Source organism: Saccopteryx leptura, chromosome X (assembly GCF_036850995.1).
Source record: "Saccopteryx leptura isolate mSacLep1 chromosome X, mSacLep1_pri_phased_curated, whole genome shotgun sequence".
NCBI lineage: Eukaryota > Metazoa > Chordata > Mammalia > Chiroptera > Emballonuridae > Saccopteryx > Saccopteryx leptura.
In genome coordinates, this window is record NC_089516.1 from 98,274,771 (window position 1) to 98,293,161 (window position 18,391).

The 18,391-nt window shown below is 40.8% G+C and overlaps 1 protein-coding gene across 7 annotated transcripts in view; it reads left to right on the top strand.

The window, feature by feature from the left end:
- Positions 1-5,878, top strand: part of MID2 (midline 2) — a 206,770-nt gene extending 200,892 nt beyond the window's left edge. For all 7 annotated transcript variants that reach the window (XM_066356105.1, XM_066356100.1, XM_066356107.1 and 4 more), the window contains exons 8-10: positions 2,330-2,491; positions 4,324-4,531; positions 5,262-5,878. In XM_066356105.1, coding sequence (XP_066212202.1) covers positions 2,330-2,491; positions 4,324-4,531; positions 5,262-5,664 — 773 coding nt within the window. In that variant the 3' untranslated portion in view covers positions 5,665-5,878. The remainder of the gene's footprint in view (positions 1-2,329; positions 2,492-4,323; positions 4,532-5,261) is intronic.
- The last annotated feature ends 12,513 nt before the right edge of the window (positions 5,879-18,391 follow it).

Consider the following 18,391-nt stretch of genomic DNA (forward strand, 5'->3'; position numbering starts at 1 on the left):
ACAAGAGTAAACTGTTTCACATACTCACAACTGTAAACCTACTATTGCCCACCTCGTATATATACATATACATAACATATGTGTATATATGTATGCATACACACACACACACACATATATATATATTATTTTATTTTACTTTTTAAAATTTTCTACCAATACCTACAATTGCAGTCCATCCCCACAGGTTCTGTCTTGCCTTCCCACATTCCATATTTGTATGTTCCTATATCCACAGGGAGAACCCTAGCTCCCAACTATATTAGTACATGTACTCATTTACTCACTCCTATGATATAGCTACAATAGTTTCAGAATTTGCTTTGCCTATAACACTATACAAACAAACAACAGTTCACGACTTGTTTGCAGTTCTACTCCTGCCCCCCATCTCTTTGGTATCTTATTTTTCATTTGAAATGCAGCTGGGTTCATTTGTTTAAATTTGCCTTCAGTTTTAGTCCCCACTCTTCCCAATCATATTAGTTTCATTTTAATTTTTGAATTTATAAAACAACGAAATGATTCCATAAGGAAAAACTGTACAGAAAGGTATACTCAGAAAGGTATTCTCTCTCATATCCTTTTTATCTTGTTTCCCCACCCCTATCCCTTGTAATAACCAACTTCATTATATTCTGTTTTTTCCTTCCTGTTGTTATTGTTTTATTACTCCAGGCAAATTATGTATGTTTTCTTATTTGCCTTTCTTACTTGCAGAAAGGTAGCATATTATACATATGCTCTTACACAATTTGCTTTATTTAATTAACAATATTTCCTGGAAATCACCTCCATATTAGTTCACAGAGATTTTCCTCATGCTTTTTTACAGCTGCATATCACTTCATTTTGAAGTCTGTTTTGTTTTTGTTTTTTTTTGTTTTGTATTGTTAGAAAGTATATCTCTGGAAGATCATATATTTCCCTCTTTGTATTATAACAATGTGAAGTTTATAATCCATACTATGCCTTGGTTCATAGACAGCCTAAACCCTCACATTGTCCCTGGCTCATATCCTTTATTGCCTTTTCCTAAGTATCACTGAGCATTTCTACCAATTATTCTTCTTTCTATAGCATATCCATTTGCCCTCCATTATTCCTCTTTTTCCAGTTTTAATTTAGACTTTTTCTACCTCCCCCAAATTAATTATAATCCCTCCTGTTCAGATCTGGTTTATTTACAACCACACTTAAAACCTTTACTACAGCTGTATAGAAGTGACTAAATTGACCATTCATTGTCCTTGCCCTTTCTTTTCCATCCTCTGGTAGAACTGTGTTTAAAAAGCAGTAAACTGACTGAAAAGAAGATATCAGAAAAGAGAAATATAGGTAATCCACAGACTACAATGTTGACCCCTGTTTTATTAAAAGTTAGCCAAATACATGTTTTTAATTATGTACATTTTTCTCTGTTAAGTCAATGTTTATGGAGTAAATAGTTTCAAAAGGAGGAACATAGATCTCTGATACTTTCCCTTACTTGGGAGGAAAGAAGATTTCAGACAACTGTATGTTTCTGGGCTGCCCAACCTTGGTTGAGTATTGGAATCAGAACCAGGAAGGGATAATACTGTAGTGTCAAGTGAGGAGATGATATTTTGCTTTGGTTATCACATCACCTCCTTAGCTTCCATATGATACCTTGGAGCCCTTGGAATTAAGAGTGAGGATGGGGTGGGAGAGTCGAGTCATAAGCCCTGCAAGAGTTGATACCTTATAGATAAAATAAAACATTATTGTTCACTCTGTGACTTGTGATATAATGGAGAGAACATCAGACTAGGATTAAAAAGACCAGGGTTTTACTCTCAGCACCATTATCAGTATTAGATGGCCTTGGGCAAGTCACTTTTCTTCTCTGTTCCTCAATTTCTGACTTGTGAAATGAGGAAAACATGGTGTCTAGGTGTCTTTTCAGCTTTGAGATTCAATGTCCCTGTGTTCTGCATAGGGCTGCTCCATCCACACAAGAACAGAATCAGCTTTCAGAGGGTTGGACCTTTGGGGTAAAGACCTACAGACTACTTTAAAGAGATGATTCTGTGATTTTTGTAGAGTAGTTTTCCCTGTATTATTTGAAAGAAAATTGACATAACCTAATTTTTGCTACTGGTTACATTCAGTTACCAGAAGCAAGAAAGCAGGCATGAGCCTAGCTCCATGGGATGAAAGAAGCAGAGGAGGCTCATCTCACTATGTCTTCAGGACTCACAAGGAAACAACATTCACTTTGGGGGGGCTTATGGTGAATTTTCAGTGTACTTCTCATTCTTTTTCTACTATCTGCTGGTTAATGCCCTTGTCTTTCTCCATGTTACAGGTCTGTATAGTTCGGTGGATAGCTGGATGATTGTGCCTAACATTAAGCAGAACCATTACACAGTGCATGGACTCCAGAGTGGGACACGCTACATCTTCATTGTTAAAGCCATAAACCAAGCAGGAAGCCGGAACAGTGAACCTACGCGACTAAAAACAAACAGTACGTTATGGTGTTTCTGAAAGGAGACATCATCAGTTTTTCTCTCTGTGCTAGGGAGTACACTTAGCCTGAGCAGACATCCATGGTCCTGTAAGAGAGCAGAGGCCCTGAGTAGAAGAGCCTTACTGTTGTAGCTTGTGCTCTGGTCAAGGAATTTGTTCAAGGCCCTGGAAGATAGGTGGACACAGATATACATAAAAGAGCTGGTGGCTTGGGAAGATGTTAGTGCAGAGTTTTTCTCTGCACTCCACCTTCATGCTCGGGGGACAGTTGAGTAGAAGAGTATTACGTGCACAGCTTAACAATGGGGAAACATTCTGTGAAATGAGTCATTAAGTAATTTTGTTGTGCGAACATCATTGAGTGTTCTTACACAAACCCAGATGATACAGCTTATTCCACACCTAGGCTGTATGGTATACCACTGTCCTATATGTGGTCCATCATTGAGTGAAATGTCATTATGTGGACCATGATTGTACTTGTGATAATCTGGTTAAAACTACTGCAGAGAAGCCATACCTGTTAGGAATGCTTTTGACTGCAAATGGCAGAAAATTCAACTAACCAAGCTTAGCAAATAGCTATTTGTTAGTAGCCTAAACAAATTATTTTTTTCTTTCTCTGTAAAATGGCAAGAAGTTTGAAGGTAGGCAGTTCAGGGCTTTTGCAGCAGTTCTGTGATATCACAAAAGACCTAGACTCTTTTTTTTTTTAAAGACTTTATTTATTCATTATAGAGAGGGGGGAGAAAGAAAGAAAGAGAGAGAGAGAGAGAAGGGGGGAGGAGCAAGAAGCATCAACTCCTGTATGTGCCTTGACCAGGCAAGCCCAGAGTTTTGAACCGGCAACCTCAGCGTCTCCAGGTTGACGCTTTATCCACTGCGCCACCACAGGTCAGGCAAGACCTAGACTCTTTATCCTTCTCTGTACTGGTTTTTTGCTACATGGTCAGAATATGGCCACTGCAACATTTAGATGTCATTTTTTTTTCAAGATAGGAAGAATGGGGAAAGGGCTAGTATACATGATGGTTATCACTTTTATCAGGACAACACGCACTTTCCCAGAGGGTTCTCCCACCCTGTCTGACTTCTGCTTCTAAATATTTTCATCTTATTAGCCACCTATAGCAGCAAGGGAAGCTAGTATTTAGCTTTTCTGGCCTTATATTGAAATTAGGTAAGAGAGAAAATGTAGGGAATGGATGTTGTATTCACCAACAATGTTTGCCAAAGATACATTTTTTTATAATACGGCTCTTGGCATACATAGCAAATGGTTCCTAGTAACTGGCTTTGTCATATGACTATAAGGAATTCTCTGTTGTAAATGATTCAACACAACAAATTTTTGTCTGATCATCTATGATGCAATAGTCACTGTAATGAAGTTATTTGGTTATATGATTTACATCCTAGTTGTAAAAGGGCAACAAAATTGTCCTGTTGCTGAGTTATCTGCAGTCTTGTAGATAACACTAAGATGCAATTATTTTATCAGTTCCCTCATTTTGTCTCACCTCAAACACTCCTTCGCTTCAAATCCACTCAAATACCAAACCACCTACTGAAATAAAAGTGAAGTACAAAACATATTTGAGACCCTAAAAGTCCCCTTGTAATTTGATAATATATTGAAGGGGAGCAGGATATTCTTATTTTATTGAAAATGGCTTCTGGCTTGCTTCCTTAGTATGATCAAATGACAGCCAACTTGCACTGACCTAAGAATAATCATCGTCTCAAAGCTCCTCTGGTGGTGATGGTCCTGGAGGACAAAGAACTCTTAAATTTTTTATTGTGCATTTTCTTTTTTCTACTTTTTTTCAGGCCAACCCTTTAAACTGGATCCCAAAATGACTCATAAGAAGTTGAAAATCTCCAATGATGGATTGCAGATGGAGAAGGATGAAAGCTCTCTGAAGAAGAGCCATACTCCGGAGAGGTTTAGTGGCACAGGATGCTATGGGGCAGCAGGAAATATATTCATTGACAGTGGCTGCCACTACTGGGAGGTGGTCATGGGTTCTTCAACATGGTGAGTAGATCTCAGTTTTCTTTTCTCTTCCCTCCCCTGGAGTTAGGTGCCAGGGAGATCCAGTTCTATGACACAAACACAATACTATTGAGTCAAGGTTAAAAGACATGTGATGAAAACCACTCTTAGAAAAACATGTCAGCTATTATTTTTTTTAATTATGTGAGAAGAGGGGAGGCAAAGACAGACTTTCACATTCACCCTGACCAGGATCTACCCAGCAAGCCCACTAGGGGGTGATGATCTGCCCATCTGGGGCATTGCTCCATTGCTCAGCAACCAAGCTCTTCTTAGCACCTGAGACTGAGGCCATGGACCATCCTCAGTGCCTCAGGCCAACTCACTCCAATTGAGCCATGGCTGAAGGAGGGGAAGAAAGAGAGAAAAATGAGAGGGAAGAGGGGGTGGAGAAGCAGATGGGCATTTATCCTGTGTATCCTGTCCGGGAATAGAACCTGGGACATCCACACACTGGGCTGACACTCAACCACGGAGTCAGCCAGTCATGGCCATGTGCCAGCTTTTTAAAATAAAATCATAGAAGAAAATATACTGAGCTAGTAGTTGGAAATTATTACATGACCCTAACTGCTACTTTTATAAAACTCTAGTGGTATTGACACTATGGATCTGAATATATACTATTTAACGAAGAAACATGTATTCTATTTCTTAAGTATCCTGTATGACAATAAATGTTTATTTCTTTCTCCTTTCCACTGTCTCACAGGTATGCAATTGGCATTGCTTACAAATCAGCTCCCAAGAATGAATGGATTGGCAAGAACGCCTCCTCATGGGTTTTCTCTCGATGCAATAGTAACTTCATAGTGAGACATAACAACAAGGAAATGTTGGTGGATGTGCCACCCCAGTTGAAGCGTCTGGGTGTTCTTCTGGATTATGACAACAATATGCTGTCTTTCTATGATCCAGCTAACTCTCTCCATCTTCATACTTTTGATGTGACCTTCATTCTTCCAGTTTGTCCAACATTCACAATCTGGAACAAATCCTTAATGATCCTGTCTGGCTTGCCTGCCCCAGATTTTATCGATTACCCTGAACGGCAGGAATGCAACTGCAGGCCTCAAGAATCCCCTTATGTTTCTGGGATGAAAGCTTGCCATTAAGTTTCAAGAGAGCATATAATTTACTGGCTCTCCAGTTCAGCAGTTCTTCCCCTCTTTAACTTCAGTTAGTGTCCAATATACAAGATACAAAATAAAGTTCATTTGAAGCATCCAAAATAACTAGATATTATAGCTTTAATTTTCATGCATTAAAACTTATATTTGAATTAATGTTTTGAGTTTCTCAGAACAAATTATCTGAGTAGTCTGGGTTCACGTCATGGGAAAAGAAATTTAGAAAATGCCTCTCTTGTCATCAGAGAATTAAAAATGTCCAGTGATTTAGAAGGATAAGTGATATTGAAAGGAATTAGGGTAATTCTAGGTAAATACTGTAGAAAGATGCTCTAAACAAGGAGCTGGCCAGCTGGAAAGGAGGGTGTCAGCTTTTCTAGTACTGCCAATTTGGCAGAGTAGAATTTTGAAATGTTAAATGATTGCCTATTATATGTAGCTTATAACAAAAAATCTACAATCAAGGATTTATTATAAAGAAAACATGTATATGTATATATAAGTATAAAATGAATAAATATGTATATATCATTTATTCATTTTATACTTATATATACATAATAAACTTTTTAATTTGTCCACTTGGGTGAGAAATATACTAGAAGGGAAAATAAATTATACCATTCATTTTTGTCATTATTACTTCCCTCTCTCCATTCATCCCTTTTTCTTCTCTCCTGTCACACACACATACACATGTAATAATGACATAGATGGTAGGAAGATCTCTAGGTTGGATTAGGAGAGATTGAGGGATAACATTGCACAAGAGATCCCATTATTGGATAGAAAATTGATCCAGGTAGAAGTGTTACATGTAGCACAGTTTCATTGATACTACCTAATAGAAAAGGTATGTCCAAATTGTTAAAAATTCTGTCACAGAATATTTCAAAGAAATTCAGTTTTGGGTTTTTTTTTGTTGTTGTTGTTTGTTTTTCTGTTTTGTTTTTTAACTCTCAAGTACATACCGTAACTAAAATTATGCTACAAATAATGGAGGTTCTTTTAAGAACCTGCTTTATTTACTTAATCTGAATGGAGTGTTATAGATACAACTATTTGCATATAAATGTACTTGAATTTTCTTTTTTCTTTTTTGAATTTTCTTAAGAATGCCTGAGAACAGTTTGTTTTCTTAAACAGGATAAATAATCATTCCTTTTGCAATCTTGTTTCCACTCTTTTATCTGCGTAGCCAACCCTTCATAGAAAATGCAGTTATAAACTTCATCCCAGTCCTCATCACTGCTGTTGCAGGGAATCAAGCTTCATTGTTTGTGCTTTCATCAATTCCACAGGGCAGGGTTGGGGGTGTCAGAACCAGAGCTTTGTCCTTTCCAGGAGCTAAGTCTGCTTCAAGGAGTCTACTTTTTGGGGTTGTGAAAACATTACTATTGCACAACGTGGTAGCTGTAACAAGCCCCCAGTTTGGAGCCTTGAAACAGTGCCAAAACTTCCCCCTTTCTTTCAACCACCTTGGTGGATGTTAATTCATTAATTCATTCAACAAATTACTAGATGTCAGGTACCAACCACACTGATGCTGAAATGCTGATAAAACCCAGTCCCTGCTGTCAAATAGCTTCTTATTTTGCAGGAGAGATAAAGTATCTATATAAATAACACTTTTGTATTCTTTGTTCACCTATCATGAAAGCAAGATGGAGGCAGATACAGATGGCAGGCTCATACTTACATATCTAGTGACAAAATAAGCTTTTTAGTTAAAAAAAAAACCACATATGTACTTTTGGCTAATTGGGAAATGAGCAACTTCAGTAAGATTCTGCAGTGCTGGGAAATAGCTTGCTATTCTAAAATAATTGTAGTTCCTCTGCCATTTACTAGCAGTACTAGCCTAGGGCGAATACTTCAGAGGAGACTGTTTCTTCTTTTGTAAAATACCTACCTAACAAGGCTGTTGCAAAGATTTAAAAAGATAGCACATGTAAACTGCTTAGCACAGCACCTGGCATTTAGTTAAGTATATATTAAGCTCCTCCCCGCTGCCTTGTTCAGCCTCTGGCTCAATAGAGTGTAGAGGTACTTTAAAATGTATGCTTTGTATTTCTAAGTTACTCTGATCTCTCCTTAATGGCCTATTCCCAAAGTCTTGAACAAATAATTTTTCCCTCTCCATAAAACCTTTCACTGCCCCCCCTGCCCCCCATAGCATTCAGTAGAAGGTCCCAATTAGAGTTTGGCTTTTCAGGACCCTGTGTGTTTTCCCAGCTTGTCTTTTGCCACATTCCCCTCACAGCAGTTACCCTAGCCAAGGTTAACTGTGTACGCAAGTTGTTTTCTGGGCCTGTAACAGAGACATTATCACAATTTTGATGCTCACAGGAAGTAGGAATTGTTCTTAAGGGAACAGAATGAAAATGCTTAAGGTGCAAAAAAACATTCCACCTCCACTCAGCTCTAGTTTCCTTTACCTTGTCCTTGGATCTCCCATGCCTTTGGATTTTAGTGTCCTGAGACAAAGCTTCAATTTTCCCACCCTACTTTTGACTCTAGTCTGGACTACCTTTCCCCATCCTCATCCATCTTAATCAGATCAACTCCTAACTCCCTAGACTGGGTTACATTTTTCTCTTCAGAGCTCCCATGGCACCCTGAGCCTCCCAAACCCACCTGCTTCAGTAATAATCATATTGGACAGCAATGTTTTTCAGAGTGTAGTCCTTATACCACCTTTTATAATCATTTTTGGTGTTTTTTAAAATAATTGATTTCTAGACCCGATCCCTGACCTACTTAATTAGAATATCTGGACACATGGGTGGAATTTTACATTTAAATTTTTTTTTACACTTTAACAAGCTGTCCTTACTAGACTATGAATATATTGAGGGCAGGGATGGTCTTTTGTTTTCATTGCTGTTATTTTTAACACACCTGACATAGTGTGTGGAACAGAGCAGTTGCTTGGTTAATGCTTATTCAACAAATGTTTCAATGAATGAATGAATAATCTAAGTTTCCCTGTTGTACTCTGATATCCATACTGGTATTTTTTTGTTTCCTGGACAGAAAAGCTTGGTTATATCCCCATTAGGGCTATACTGATATTATTTTGCCGATATCCCAGAACTCATATATAAATGAGTACTGTCCTCAAAAGCTCTTTGGAATTTTGATTGACTTGGGGAATTGTCTGGAGTGTGTGGCACCATTCTTTTCAATCATTTTTCAATCTTTCCCAACTTTGTTCTTTGAAGGTAGATTTAAGTTTTGCTTATAGCCAAAAATCACTCAGAGCTATGCCTACTGAATAAAGTAGAAAATGAAACTGTGTTTGGGGTAAACAAAGTTTCTGAGCCAAATAATGAAATGGAAATTGCTTGCCAAGAAACAACATGTGGCAAAATACTCAGTTGGAGTGTGGTGAGTCCCAGATACTTATTTCAGTAAACTTGAGATTGACTACCTTTAGCTGAACCCAGTCAAACAAAGGGAATAATAGGTCCTTTACTTAACATCTGCCAAGAAGGTAACTCCATAGTTTTTGTTGTTGTTGCTCTACTCAATTTATTCTCCCACAGTTCTTTCTGTTAGCAAATTGTTCTGTCTGCAGTTTATGCTTATTTCCACTTTTATACTGTCTTATTGAAGAAAGCACAAAAATAATAAAAAGTTAAACCTGTTTTGAGTATATGAAAGAAATTTTGATGCCACATTCAACTTCTGGCTATCTGTATGGAAGAGTATCTGCATCTTGATGTATTTTTATCACATACTTCCATTGTGTTAACTTTGGATGCAGTGATATTGAGATTGCAACAAAATCATTTACATACTATTTTCAGCTAAAATATACTAGGTGAATTTTCTAAGCTTCCATGGTTTACATATTAATATATGACTACCTGGATGGAGCAATCCATGGATGGACTTTTTGGTAAGCTCCAATATTTGATACCCTTTCCTCCACAGAATGGAAAATGTGAGGCTGACAGATAAGAGCCACTCCCACAATTATTTCAATTTCTGAAGCTAATTTCAGCCCTGGAGACACTGGGCTGTATTTGGCTGTGTATTACAGGTTGGCCAGGTTGACTGTCATCCGGTCAGGTAGAACTGCTTTTTATGGTTTGATCTGCCAGCTTCAGACATATGCTGTATTGTTGTTGGCTAGAATATTTATTAGACTATTGTTGGGCTATTTTTATCAAATATCTTACCCAAGGCTTGTTTGTACTGAGAGCTGTGGACCAATAGCATCTCTCCTAGTGACAGAAATCTGAACTTCTGTGGATTACACAGCCTCATCCCTCTAAATCATCTCAGCCCATCCAAAGTGGTATATTATGAATTAAATAAATATATATGTATTAATGAGTTCTTGATTGTCTCTCATTGGAGTTTAAATTGGGGGGAGATTAAAAGAAAGACAGCCATAAGTTACTGTAATTGTCTAAATGATTTGGGGAAAATAGGTGGCGATTTGGGCAGAGAAGATCCAGCGCTTATGGAAATTGAGATTCAATTATGAAGACTTTGGATTCAGGAGTAGTGGACAGTCAGGAAGACTAAATAAGTAAAAATATAAGGCCCAAAGAAACATGCCACAGTTTCAGATGTTGAAGCAGAAGGTGGGAATTAAGGAAGAACAAAGAAAATCCCAGTGTTAGAACCTATTGACTAAGGTCAGGATAGGGCCAGAAGTAAGCTGACTTGCTGTTCAACAGCTGGTCTGTAGGAGGAGCCTTGGAGGATTAAGATATGTCTCAGAGCTGGGTTTGGACACACTTTAATCAGAGTTGTGATTGTACTGAGACTAAAGGGTGCATGGAACATGAAGGAAAGCAGGCCATTCAAGAGAGGCAGCTAGAGAAATGACTTGAAACAGGTTATCAGACCAAGGAGCTATAGGAACTATAGTCTAAAGGCAAGAAGATTAAAATACAAAAGAATCAAGAACTTGGAATATCAGGGTTAGTGGTCTCACTGTAGAGCAACCTGGGTCAAAGCCAAATACGGGACTGTTACCCACAACTAAGATTTTATATAGTCTTTTGGGTGTGATGTTTAGAAAGGCTGGCTCCATTTAATGTGCCAGGCCAAATCAGATATGGGGTCCTTTGTGTTCCTCCACCTAGGAATAGAGTTGGTCCTAAAGTCTCAGAGAAGCTGAACCTGTAGGTGGGGGGAGAGGTGGTCTAATACAAAGGTTAGGAGTAACAGAGGTCAAGCAGGTTGTTACATGGAAATTGAAAATAAATATAGCATAATAGCTAATGAGGATGCCTCTCTTCCACTGAATTTCCAGGGGCGGAGGAGCAAGGTGGTCTTCCTATAACTGTTGGGTAAACTACACAAATTACAGTTGTGACTGTCTGTCCTGTTCTTTCAAGAGGCATTATTGATCACTCTTTATGTTCCCAGTACTCCTCTCATTTATGTGTAGGCATATTAAGATGAAAATATTTCTAACCTTTATAATCTAGTGGGGTACATACACAATTTAATAATTTCCAAATAGCTTTTGATCTAAGAACTTGAGTTATTAGTAGTAGCTGAAAATGGAAGACTTTACTGGAAATGCAGGATGAGACTAGAAGATCTTGCCAGACTTGTACTTAGCAAACTGATACATAGGAGATACTTAGCAAATGCTGGTTGAATAGAATTAGAACCTGATAAGCAGAATGACAGGTTAGCCACCTCTTATATTGTGAGGTTTGTGTTACGTGAACTCCACTCACACCACTACTCCTATAATCGCCCTCACACATGTATCCCTGGTCCAGCATTCCCACAACTGCCTCTTGGTAAGAGATTATTTATTTATTTATTTATTTATTTATTTATTGAGAGAGAGAGAGAGAGAGAGAGAGAGAGAAACAGGAAAGGAGAGAGATGAGAAGCACCAACTCGTAGTTGCATCACTTTCGTTGTTCATTCATTGCTTCTCAATCAATGGGGGCGGGGGAGGGCTCCAGCTGAGCCATTGACTACCTTGCTCAAGCCAGTGACCTTGGGCTCAAGCCAGTCACCATGGGATCATATTGATGATCCCATGCTCAAGACAGCAGCCCCACACTCAAGCTGGTGAGCCTGCACTCAAGCCGGATGAGTCTGAACTCAAGCCAGTGACCTCGGGGATTTGAACCTAGGTCCTCAGCATCCCAGGTTGACACTCTATCCACTGCACCACCACTGGTAAGGTTATTGTTATTTAAGGCCAGTGTCTGAAAGAAAACAACTAGAAGAAATAATAAACTAGTTATCAGTAGTGTACAGCCAGAGTGTAAGTCCCCAAAAATGGAACTTAGGCTGACTTTCTCTTTAATGTACAATGACAGGAAAAAGTCATTATGATCTATATATCTTTTTCTAAGATTATTATTATTTTATTATTATTATTATTATTATTATTATTATAGCAAGAGAGAGGAGAGAGTGAGAGGAACAGACAGACAGGAAGGGAGAGAGATGAGAAGCATCAATTCATATTATTATTATTATTATTATTATAGCAAGAGAGAGGAGAGAGTGAGAGGAACAGACAGACAAGAAGGGAGAGAGATGAGAAGCATCAATTCTTCATTGTGGCACCTTACTTGTTCATTAATTGCTTTCTCCTAAGTGCCTTGGCCAGGGGGCTCCAGATGAGTCAGTGACTCCTTGCTCCTGCCAGTGACCATGGGCTCATGTCAGCAACTATGGGGTCCTATGATCCCACACTCAAGTCAGTGACTCTGCACTCAAGCTGGTGAGCCTGCACTGTAGCTGGTGAGCTTGGGGTTTCGAAATTGTGTCCTCAGAATCTCAGGCCAACACTCTATCCACTGCACCACTGCTTGGTCAAGCTAAGATATATTTTCAAACTTTATTTTTTAATTACAGTTGGCATTCAATACTTATTTATAGTAGTTTCAGGTGTACAGCTTAGTGGTTAGACAATTTGTTTAAATATCATTTTGGCCAGCTCAGTGTCCTCAGTGATGAGAGAGGGTGCTCTGATCACCAGAAATGTGAAATTCACAGCAAGCAGCTGTTAATCACACAAGGCAAAGCAGAGTCTAAGGTCTGACTGACTCAGCAGGTAAAGATACAATGAATCACTTTTAGATTCAAACAGTTTATTATTTACACAATGAAAGAAAAAGTAATCAATGGTTCCTGCTACTAGTGCTCCTTGTCCCAAACACCAAAAAGGACAATATTTAAACAAAAGAGACCAGAGGACTGCAATGGTTGTGGTATATTTCACCATTAAGAAGCCAATTCTAGACTGAGCTAATCACTTTATAGTCTGTAGCTCTATGCTGAGGGGATGAGTCAGAAGACTTTTATCGCATCAGATTCCAGCAGGTGGGTGGCAATGAAAAACCATTTCTTGACAGTCTCTCAGGGCAGAGGAGGTAAGGAGAGGAGTGAGAGATGATCTTGAAGCAGCTTCTTGCAGGCCTTCCATCCTCTTGTACTCTGAGAAGATCACCTGTGTTCTGCTAAGGCTAAGATCGGCTTCACTTCAAGCCTTTTCCTGTGGGGTTTATGTGAATAAAGCAAAGGTGCAAGGGTAACATGATGAAGATGTTCTACAGCAGTTAGCTGAAGGCCCAGATACCTTCTCAGGGGGTTAGTAAAACAAGTGAAGTCCAGATCTATTGTGAAACTTCCTCTTTCTATCCCCTCTGCTGACCTTGTATTCCTATCTTTCATTCTTTTCAGTCTCATTGGGGTTGGGATAGGGTGGTTCAGGGATTAAAGGAATAATAGGACACATAATTAATTCAGGCCCTGCAATCATCAGTACAAAAGGCCAGAGAATGCTAATTCAAATGTGTGAGAATGCCCAAGTCCTTTGCTGATTTGGCTCTTAGTTTTTCAACTATAAATTGAAATGTATGCCTAATTTCTAAGGTCCCTTATAGCTCTAACAGTATGAATTTCTATAAATGCAAATTTATTAAATGTAGTGGTAGGAGCCTAATCTGCATACCTACCCCCAAAATGTTGGCACATCAGGGCTGATCATCAGAAACCTTATGATTAGAACAGAGAGGTGGATAACATTATTGTTATTTTAGGACCTCCATCAGAATCCCTTTTGGTATGACTATACTCTGTACACACTACAATTTACTTTGGACACCTAATTTGCCAGCATTACTTTTGAGCTTTCCACTTCAGCCCTATCCCCATATCCTGTTTTTCTCATTAACTGCAAAAGATGCAAATACTGCTCTAACTAGCCATGACTCAGTTTTAAATTTCAGGTTAGCTATCTGACAGTCTTCAATGTGTCTGTTTAAGAAATTTTCAAAGACATTCCATTTTCCAAGGGTAGAATGAGTGACTTTATATAGCAACCAACAAGGGTCCTATGTGCCATCTTTGCCAATCATAACCTTTCTTCCTCAAACCTCCACAAATGCACCCCTACCCCTGGGAAAAGAGAGAAGGTCTTGGCATAGTCACTAGTTTAAGTTATTCAATTACTTATCTATCCATTTATTCAACAAGTAATTCATTGATAGTCTCTTTGTGTCAGGTGATGGCGTTCAGTAAACATACTCTCTGCACTCATGAGACTAATCTAGAGGGGAGGCAAACTATCAACAATGATTACTTTTGCAATAATAGGAGCTGTCACTGACTTGCTTGCACTGTTCTTGACACTATTCAAAGCACCTGAGATGTAGTTACTAATCCTCTGAGCAACCGGATGAGGTAAAGATTATTATTGGCTCCACGAAGAATTAATTCCTGGGCTCTGTCTGACCACGGCTGCGTTTCCTGTGGGGCAAATGAGTTTAAAGCCAGTACGGAGGAAATGACCCAGCCCAGTGGCTCCTGGATTCACCGTTGACCAGGTAGGATTTCCAGGACTACACTGAACACCCTCAGAATCATCCCTGCCACAGGTGGGGTTTGTTTGTTTGTTCATGACAGAGAAAGTCAGAGAGGGGCAGATATGGATAGACAGGAAGGGAGAAAGATGAGAGGCATCAATTCTTCGTTGTGGCACCTTAGTTGTTTGTTGCTTTCTCACTTGTGCCTTGACCAGGGGGCTACAGCAGAGTGAGTGACCCCTTGCTCACGCCAGCGACCCTGGATGCAAACTGATGAGCCTTGCTCAAACCAGATGAGCCCGCACTCAAGCTGGCAACCTCCAGGTCTCGAACCTGGGTCCTCCGCATCCCAGTCCGACGCTGAGTCTATCCACTGCCCTGGCACAGTTTTCTGACTCTTTTGCCCTCCCCTTACCCTCCCGCCTACCAATGCCTCCTCACCTTTCTAGGTCCGCCCCTCCTTCTGAGCCGGTCCTAAGTCATTTCCCATTCCCCGCCCAAAACATTTTGGCTTTCTCTCTGATCCCTTCTCTCAGGCAGGAAGTAGAGGAAGGGCGGACTGGCTTAGGGATCCAGGTAAACCCTCTGTCCAGGGAGGATGAGTAACGCGTCCCGCACTCGCACCCGCACCCTCCCCTTCGGCAGGAAAGGAAATCGAGGGAGGAGCCTTAGGTTGAGCTGCTGGGTTCCCCTGGTCTGAAGGCCCTGGTCGCTGAGCCTAGGAGGTGCTCCACTCTGCCCGGTTTCTCTTGGGATGTGAGGAGGAAGGGGGCAACCAAGTAGGACAGGCCTGCCTGCTGCGGGCTCAGGAGGGGTGAGCTCAGCTCTCCTCTTCGGAGGGACCTTGCTGCCCCTGAAGCTGGGGGGCGAAGGAGGGCTGGCCCGCCTGGCCCAGAAGCCAGCTCTGGAGAAGGGAGAGTGGCGAGGGGGAAGGGGGGAGGGGGAAGGAAGATGATCCCAGGGATGCGGTGTGGAAGGGTGTATAGATGAGCATATGTGGGTTGCCTACATGTGTGGAGGGGCGGGGTGGGGGAAGATGAGTATGCTGGAATTTAGGGTGTGTGTGTGTAAGATTATAGCGTGTGCGTGGGCACATGCTATGGGGTTTGTGTGTGTAGGCGTGTGGGAGGGGAGAAGAAAGAATTGCTAATGTCACTTGAAAAAGAGCCACCTGGAGGCGTCTGCCTGGGGCAGGCCTGCAGTATGTGGGTTCTTGACTTCCTGCAAGAAAGATTTCACAACATGAGTCCAGGTGATTTTGAGAGGACCTTTATTAACACTCAGGCAGTCAAAACAAAGAGGGGCCTAGAATAGAAGAAGCAACAGGAGAGAAGCAGGGCTGTTTTGGCTCTCTAGAAATGTCAAGAAAAAAAGGTGCCTTGCAGACAGGTTCAGGGGATTAGCCCTAGAAGAGCTGCTGCTGCCTTCGGCTTCTCTGGTTGTAAATCTGGTGGGACCCTTAGAGTTTAAAAGAAAGTTCATGCTGGAGAAAGAAAAGGTAGGGGCATGCTCTAGAAAGAGCCTATGCTTTTGCAGGCTGGAACCCTAGGGGAGGTCTCTGGGGAGGGTTTCAGCAGAATATTCATCAGTTTTGCCCGTGTGTTTTCAGTAATATGTTGCTGTATGAAAATGAGTGCATAGAGGGACCAGGGTCATTTTCTGGTCAGCTTTTTCTCTCTTTTGGATTTATTTGGTTTTAATTAGGTATTTTGTTACTTATTCCCCTGACTTCACCTGTCCTTGGGTTTGGCAGGCAATAATGACACTAATTGGGTCTTGTTATCTCTCTTCCTGACTAGGTTAGGGAGGAAAGGTGTAAACTATCGGCTCTCAAGTGTCCTTGATTAGGGAAGATAAGATCTTGTGATGCACTAGCTGGCTGGAAATTGCTTCACTTGTTGGGGCCTATTTGTCTAACCGTATGTCTCAGTTTTCATTTCCCACCTGTCACAAATTCTCCTAACATCTGCCTTTCCTGCCTCACTGAGAATTTGGGGGTTGGTAGTGCCAGTGTGTGCATGGAGGACTGAGGTCAAGATGCAGCTCTGGCTAAAGGGGCTGAAAGTTGTGTTCCTTCACTTTTTATTTTTGAGGAAGCAGGAAGGATGGACACGACCTGTTTGAAAATCTATGAAAAATTACTGATTATCTCTTCAAACAAAGAAAGAAGAAAGGGCAAATAGTTTGCATGTTAGCATAGAGGGGTCTGCAGCCCATGTCTGGCCACCAATGGACCCCAGATTACAGTTTAGGGTAGGGAGAAAATCCAAATAAGCTACTTTGGTACTTGTCATATGTCGTTTGATTCTATGAGAGGAGAAAAGGAACAGGTGACTGAGCTGTTTCTTACTCTTTCTGTGAGCCTGTCTGTCCTGAGGTTAGTGTGCCTTCTGAGTAGGGGTATAAAATGGGATCACTACTCAGTATCTGATCTCATGGAGTTCCCCATAAAGCCAGGTGCTGGACATTGCAACAAGGTCCTTTTCCATGGGCCTGCCTGGTGATATCACCAGCCTCAGATCTGTCCATGGGCTTCTTGCCAAATTTGGAGTGCTGGGATTAGTAGTATGTCCTAGTCTGGTACCAACCACCAGCCCCTGTCCCCCACAAGTGTCTCAACAACCTATGTGTAAGGTAGGGAATATGATCCTCAGGTTGGCACTTTGTTGGTTAAGTGACTAGAAGTGGACTTGAGTTCTGATGGCATCTTTACCATTAACTAATTGTGAGACCAGAAGCGATTTTCCTGATCTTCCTCTGCCTCACTTTCCTCAGTTATAAAATGGGATAGTATCTCACAGGGTTGTTGGAAGTGTAAATATGACTATAATAAATTCTCAGCACAGAGAAGCATTCGATAAATGACTGTAATATATATACATATATATTAGATAACATAAAGTAATTTTTTTATTATTCTTTTTTGTTTTTTTTCTAAATTTCTGAAGCTGGAAATGGGGAGAGACAGTCAGACAGACTCCCGCATACACCCAACCGGGATCCACCTGGCACGCCCACCAGGGGCGATGCTCTTCCCACCAGGGGGCAATGCTCTGCCCCTCCGGGGCGTTGCTCTGCTGCAACTAGAGCCACTCTAGCGCCTGGGGCAGAGGCCACGGAGCCATCCCCAGCGCCTGGGCCATCTTTGCTCCAATGGAGCCTTGGCTGCGGGAGGGGAAGAGAGAGATAGAGAGGAAGGAGGGGTTGGGGGTGGAGAAGCAAATGGGCGCTTCTCCTATGTGCCCTGGCAGGGAATCGAACCCGGGTCCCCCGCACGCCAGGCCGACGCTCTACTGCTGAGCCAACCGGCCAGGGCCTTTTTTATTATTCTTAAAAAATGTATTCAACAGTTAATTTCTTCCTGATCTCTTGTAGGCACACCTAGATGTGCTGTCCTCAGACAAAGCCTACCAAACACAGCCTGTAAAATCACACACCTGAAGTAAGTAGGACTTCAACTTTGAATTTTTTATGATGTTCAGGTCTATGATTATTATTAGTTCACCATCAACTCTCTTCTGAATTGCTGAGCTTTGTCTTCAGGCCTTTACATTTGCCTTCTTCCATCCTGTTCATACTCTGTATTGCAGTCAGCATTATCATTTTGTCTGAATGACAAAGTAACCTACTGGTTCAGAGCACAGACCTTATTGTCAGGTCCCATTCAGATCCCAACTCCACCCACCCTGTTTTACCACTTTCTAGTTGTGTGACTTTGGACAAGTTACTTTGCCTCTTTAAGAATCCTTTTCCTCATTGTAAAAGAGAATAATGGTGGTCTCTATCTCATATATGTGTTGTGAGAAGTTACAGAGATAATGCACATGCTGTGGACCATAGTAACTGCTTAGTAAATGGTAGATTAAAAATGATAAAAGCAGTAAGGCTTCTAACAAGAGAGTGGT